Source organism: Nannobrachium achirus, assembly GCF_963921795.1.
Source record: "Nannobrachium achirus genome assembly, chromosome: 6".
Lineage (NCBI taxonomy): Eukaryota > Metazoa > Chordata > Actinopteri > Myctophiformes > Myctophidae > Nannobrachium > Nannobrachium achirus.
The window spans coordinates 52,975,429-52,982,408 of record NC_137815.1 but is presented as its reverse complement, the minus strand read 5'-3'; the positions used below and the strand labels follow the sequence as shown (position 1 = coordinate 52,982,408).

General features: G+C 37.5%; 1 protein-coding gene and 1 pseudogene across 2 annotated transcripts; both read right to left on the bottom strand.

The window, feature by feature from the left end:
• Positions 1-1,617: 1,617 nt before the first annotated feature.
• On the bottom strand, positions 1,618-2,258 carry LOC308287801 (transcription factor HES-5-like; the record flags this gene model as incomplete). The annotated part of the gene is made up of 2 exons (XM_080729081.1): positions 2,153-2,258; positions 1,618-2,037 (listed from the first exon to the last, which is right to left on the bottom strand). The coding sequence occupies exons 1-2, from the start codon at positions 2,213-2,215 to the stop codon at positions 1,618-1,620; spliced, it is 483 nt and encodes a 160-aa protein (XP_080585207.1). The 5' UTR covers positions 2,216-2,258.
• A 3,809-nt stretch (positions 2,259-6,067) lies between these two features.
• On the bottom strand, positions 6,068-6,732 carry LOC308287736 (transcription factor HES-5-like; annotated as a pseudogene). Its single transcript has 2 exons — positions 6,601-6,732; positions 6,068-6,487 (listed from the first exon to the last, which is right to left on the bottom strand). The product of its transcript is annotated as a transcription factor HES-5-like (transcript).
• Between the last annotated feature and the right edge of the window lie 248 nt (positions 6,733-6,980).

The window sequence follows — 6,980 nt, the reverse complement described above, 5'->3', positions numbered from 1 at the left end:
AGGTGAGTTTTGAAAAGGCAATTCTCTTGAACGCTGCCTTCAGGTATGGCATGGCATTTTCATTTCTTTAACCATATGAAAACCACAATCATGGTCTGGAGAGGGCACTTTTTAGAGACGGATAAAAGGGAAGGGGTTCAAGTTCCCTTTGATGTCTATGTGTGCACATGCCTTATTAGGAATCCATGAGAAATAATAATGTGTGCTATATTTTTAGAATGGTTCTAGTAGGCCTACTAGTGTTGATTTAACTGTGAGATGTAAAGGAAAGGGCAGATTTCCAAAAAATAATTGTTCCCTTAATTTTCACACATTTATAAGATAATCCACTGACATGTAGTCAAAAAATACAGTCAGAGAATCCTAATAACATAACACGTTTTGAACTTTGTAGTTAATTTGGAGACCTTTATCAGTGAACGGAGAAAAGAAAATTGACAAAAAAGATTGCAGTTGATGTTTGTTTATTGAAAAAGACTCAATGAATCACATCAGCATTCAGCAACACATTCTTTAACTGAGCTGAAGGAAAATAGAAGTGATGACACATCACAACAATAACTTGGATATTTCTCCAAGACACTGTACTCAAATAGAGTAGAGGATTTACAATGAGAACTTGTCTCTATGAGAGACGTAGGACATTGTATGACATGAACAATAACAAAATAATCTCCATTCTACAATGGGCTGTTGAAAACAACATTACATTTTGTAGGAAGAAATGCTAATGATCAAAATAAGATCATAAAATATACCAGGTTTTGCCAATCACATAAGTGATGATAAGAAGAGTTAAATAACCAGTGTATTCAGTCAATAACATTCATAGAATTCATTCATAGAAACTTGTGACAGTATAAAATAATAAGCCTTTTTTTAAAACAAAAGGATAGCTTTGACCAAAGACTTTAAGGACAGTACAAGTTTTAGATCAGTATAATTGATCCGTAACTGTCCGGCAAATACATTGTTGTGTCAGTGAAAATATCCACCGCATAGCTTCTAGGACTAGGCTGACAGGTAAATTCAATATTACAGTATATTGCATTATAATGCTGAAGATACTTCACAATACACATTGTCATAACAATGTTAAAGTCACTCGAAAATAATGACAGTATAAAGTTGGATATGGCTTTTTAACAGAAGCGCATATTAAAACTATTGATCTTACAATAGATCAGGCTTAATTAATCACTTAGATTAAAGGTATGTGTCCACTTGAGGACAGTAAAGGTTTTGGATCAATATAACTGATCTCTAAATGTCAGGTAAAAAACATTGTCATGGCAGTGAAAAGATCCAAAAATCTGCATTGACAGAAAAATGCAACATCATAATACTGATGTATCAGTTGCTCTGCGCCTTAACATAAAGCACAAAAGCAGTGAAGTTTCTTCGGTCTCTAGGAAAATGTTACTTTTCTGATGAAAAGAAAATGATGTTTTAACATAAAACATTAGCCTACAAGTAGCCTAGTTAAAAAAACTTCTTTACAAAGTGTACATGCTGAAGACCAAGTCTTTCTGTATTGAAAATACAGCTGTTTGACAGAAATCTAGGACCAATATGGTCAACTCAATTGATCAGGTTGGAGTTCCAGTCTGTAGTTTTCTACCAAGGCCTCCAGAGGGCGATGTTGACTGGACTCTTCTCTTTGGTAATGCTGGACTGAACTGGAGACCTCAGCTGAGGCAAACAAGTCTCCTTCATGTTCTTGTCAGAGGATGACTGCAGGTTCTGGAAGTGGTCCAGCAGTCTTCTCTGGGACTGTATCTTCACCTCATCCTTGGACAGGAAGTGCACCACCTCTTGGACACACCTGGAGTAACCCTGATTGACAGGTGCTGAGTTGACAGGTTGATACTGCTGCAGTCGTGTCAGGAAGCAAACTGTCATCTCCAGGATGTCTGCTTTCTCCAGCTTGGAGTCATTCTGTTGTTTGAGGATCTCTGGACCCAGGAGAGACTTGAGCTGCTCAATGCTGCTGTTGATTCGCTCTCTGCGCAACTTCTCCACCAATGGTTTTCTTTGCTGCAGAAAGAAGAAGGGCATTATTAATAAACATATTCTGAAGAAGACAAGTTTGAACCAGTGAAAACAATTATTATTGACATTATTAATTAATAATGACATGTGTTCAATTTACCTTGTGGTTTAGAGTCAGGTGTTCCTTAGAAGAGGTGAATGGTGAAGTGATTGTAGGAGCCATGGCTGATCTCTGTGCTGTAGAGTAGAGGTCTCTGTAGAGAGAATCTGATTCTTTACTTGCTTCATCCCTCCTATTTATAGTCCCCAATCTACATATGAATGTGTGGGTCTGGGTCTGGTTGGACTTTCTCACAGTCTCAGCCAATCAGAGAGTCAGGAAGGACAATGAGGAATTTAGTGCTGACACATGCTCAATGCTCTTACTGATGAGGGACAATGGTTAGATCTCAGGGGAACAGGTGGACGACTGGGGGGTGATGGAGAGGGACTTTGTGAGGATATGGGAAAGTGGTGACCCTGTAAAGCAGAACTGCTGCCTATTGGTTTGGGATCAATGACTTTGACTGAGCACACGCTCCTCATTACATCACACACATGTGGGAGACATATAGCGATTGGTGTAACATAGACAAATATAAACAATTTACAGGCCAGTGCATATTTAACACTGTATATCACATTCTACTTTATATGGGATATCTGACACTTATACTACAATTCTTATAATCTATCATTAACACAAACAAATGATCCCATCACACCAAGCTTTACTAAATGAGTGACATTTAATTACATGATCATTACAGGATCTTGGAACATAAGTGAGAGCATCAATTTTGTTTCATGATCTGGGTCTATAGAATTTATTCTGAGAAAAATAAAATATATATATATTTTTTTGAGATGCTGTGATGTAATGTGTATGAATGAAGCATATGTTTCTCCTGTCTTGTCACTTGACGTCATGTGAGTATAGAGTTGGTCAGAGTTTCCCACACTGAGTCCTGTGTGCTGTGGTCAATGCACTCAAAAGGACTTTGAATGGCCCTTAGGCTTAGTGACGGCTGTTATCACAAACCATCTGGAGGGAAAGGACCTCATTGGCTGGCACTCAAGTTTTAGAATTAACATTGAAGAAACTATATTTGTCAGGGAGGATGATTAAACTATGTGAATTAAGATCAACTATACTAATGTACAGTATAATTACCTGGCAATAGTAATAGGAAATTCATAACAGTAAACATATGTGACACACAAGGCAATCAATTCGTCTTGGTATGACTTCATATGTTCTTGGACTTTGAATTTTTATAGCCTTCAGTCTTTCTATTTTCAAAGATGTTGTCCTGGGAAGTTCAAAATAACATTTGAGGAACACAAGTAACTTTATCAATAGGCTACATAATGGTCACTTTATTATGTAACAACGGCCACTCTTTTGAGCTTGAAGTGATGCAGTTTAAATTGTAGAAATCAGACATCAAAAGTCTACCTGATTTACTTGATCAAACTTTTAGTACACAGTCACATCCTCTGTGTTAATTTAACAATTTCAGTCTGATTTGGCCTATACCACTGTATACAGACCTTTATGGGTCATTCTAAGAGTGTACAAGTGAACGTTGGTTACATTTGTACACGCTCAGAATTAACTGAGGATTTTATGGTGTATGAAACATGTAGTTGGAGGTCGGTAGGTAATGAAAAGGGTGCCATTTCCCCTGGAGGGTTGAGGTGACCTGGGACTCTGCTCTCCAGAGCATTCCCACACTTTGGTCATTGACAGTCTCTCACTTAACAATAGACATGTGCCTACTACTTAAATGCTAATTCCTCCCTGCATGCTGATTCAGTTAATGATCTCATTGTATACCTATTTTGTTTGCAAACAAACACAAATCTGTAATTAATGCAAGCAGGTAGTGCATACATTTAAAAGTAAACAGTCAATAAAGTCTTAATGGTTGGACTTCTAGCTTCTGCCTAGACAAACAAATAAAATAAGTCAAAAACGGAACATGGATTTTGGCGATACATAAACAAACAAAAACTAAACAGTGGCTTATCAGGCTTACCACTCTGTTATATTCCAACCACATCTGTTCAATAGGCTCCACTTGATCAGGGATTTATTTTGAGGAAATACCACTGAAATTGAAGACTTTGAATACAAGTGAAATCTACTCTCATACATACAGTACATGACATGGCATGATATTTAAGCAAAGTGTAGAAATAAAAGTAACATTTTTTAAATACATTTTTTGGAGTACAAAATAGCATTGAAGAAGAAGCATTGCCCATTCTGGTATGTTGAAACATAACTATAAAACACAGTTCAAACCTCCTCGCCCCCCGAGGGCAGAGGTTTGGGTCTATTGTCCCATCATCACCCCCAGGGCAGAGATTTGGATCGATTGTCTCTCTGTGAGTGAGTTTTCTCTGGGTTCCCACACGCTGTCCATTCACAGCTTTCATTGGAGGAACAATCAAAGTGTGTCCCGTTACCAATCACATTAGCTTGAGTGAACTTATTGTCTGAGAAGGTAACAGTGGACCCTAACTTAAGGATTCAAAGTGAACTTCTTTTTTTTGTTTCTGTATACCCTATCCATGCACCTTACATTTGGGAATTTGACTCAGAAAAACACTATTGAAATATAGTATGATTTGCATGATCTAAAATTGCAATCATTATTACCGGTATTATGTTTTGTGATGCATGTTCAACTCCCATGAAATTCAAATGTGGATATCTAAAATTACATAATTGAGGTTTACAAATAAATGTATGTAGTTAGAAATACCAAATAAGGTACCTCATTCGTCATTCTAATCTTTTACATAACAGTATGTAACAACATTATATTTCTATGGATCTGGTAAAGAGACTGTGTCAATGGGTAGAGAAAATGCAAATGACAAGAAAGATGGCAGTTGAGGTTGGTTTATTAAAAAAACTCCATGAGTCACATGATCTCATATCATGTGTAAATTCCTCCACTGAAGGCAGATAGAAGTGATGACACATCACAACAATAACTTGGACATTTCTCCAAGAACTGTACTCAAATACAGTTGAGAGTTTACAATGAGGGCTTGTCTTTATGAAAGACATATCACATGATATAAATTGAACAATAAACAATATTGTGAGTAAATATTACACTTCATGTAAACTGTTCACGTGGTATTCAGTAAAAAAAAGAAAATAAGGAGAAGACCTTAAAACAGATCATAGGTTTTCAATCAATGTGATAACAAAAATCTAATGATACACATCATCATAAGTGTCACTGTCCGTGTCACTACAAAAAAGTGACAGCAGTAAATAAAGTCCAGTCTTGCATTAATACCATTATAGGAAATATAATGCATAATGGCAAAAAACCATTGAAATGAAGAACTTCCAGTTCAACTTGAACTGCAACAATCAGGTAATAAATGTCACAATAATATGACAGCTTGAATCCAGCATACATGCTGCTATCCGTCTTTGCATTAAAGAAACAGTGACAATTCTTTTAATTTCCTCAGAAATATAAATGTTCTAATCAACATAATAATGTCAGTGTCACTACAAAAAAGTGACAGCAGTAAGTTAACTATTCCTTTTAAACAAAAGGATCATGTAAAGACCTACATAACAACATAGGTCATATATGGTAGGATATTAAATGCTACCATATAGCATTGAAATCCTTCCTATATTATAGGATATGAAATGCATAATGGTAAAACATAATTGACATTAAGCACTTACAGTTCAACTTGAACTGCAACAATCAAGTAATTAAATACATGTCACAATAATATGACAGCATGAATTTAGCAAACAAGTTGCTATCTATCTTTGCATTAAAGACACAGTGATCCTTATTTTCATTTCCACTAAGATATTATTTTTTCTTATTGAATTAGTTTAAACATTAAACATTAAAGGTATTGAAAAGCTGTCAGTAAATACAGAGAAATAATACATTCAGTATCGAATGATAAAGTTCTTTGACAGTCTAGGACCAATATGGTCAACTCAGTCAGTCAGGTTGGAGTTCCAGTCTGTAGTTTTCTACCAGGGCCTCCAGAGGGCGATGTTGACTGGACTCTTCTCTTTGGTGATGCTGGACTGAACTGGAGACCTCAGCTGAGGTAAACAAGTCTCCTTCATGTTCTTGTCAGAGGATGACTGCAGGTTCTGGAAGTGGTCCAGCAGTCTTCTCTGGGACTGTATCTTCACCTCATCCTTGGACAGGAAGTGCACCACCTCTTGGACACACCTGGAGTATCCCTGTCCCTGATTGACAGGTGCTGAGTTGACAGGTTGATGCTGCTGCAGTCGGAAGCAAACTGTCATCTCCAGGATGTCTGCTTTCTCCAGCTTGGAGTCATTCTGTTGTTTGAGGATCTCTGGACCCAGGAGAGACTTGAGCTGCTCAATGCTGCTGTTGATTCGCTCTCTGCGCAACTTCTCCACCAATGGTTTTCTTATCTGCAGAAAGAAGAAGGGCATCATTAATAAACTTATTCTGAAGAACAACATACATTTGAATCAGTACAACCAATTACAATATTTGTGTTCATAAAGTTGAATCTTCAATTTACCTTGTGGTTCAGATTCAGGAGCTCCTTAGAAGAGGTGAATGATGAAGTGATTGTAGGAGCCATGGCTGATCTCTGTGCTGTAGACTAGAGTAGAGGTCTCTGTGGAGAGAATCTGATCTCTGCTGGCTTCATCCCTCCTATTTATAGTCCCCAATCTACATATGAATGTGTGGGTCTGGGGCTGGTTGGACTTTCTCACAGTCTTAGCCAATCAGAGAACCAGGATGGACAATGAGGAGTGTGGTGCTGCCACATGCTCAGTGCTCTTACTGCTGAGGGACAATGGTTAGATCTCAGGGGAACAGGTGGAGGACGGGAGAGAGACTTTGTGTGAATCTGGGAACGTGGTGACCCTGTAAAGAGAGCAGATCTGCTGCCTA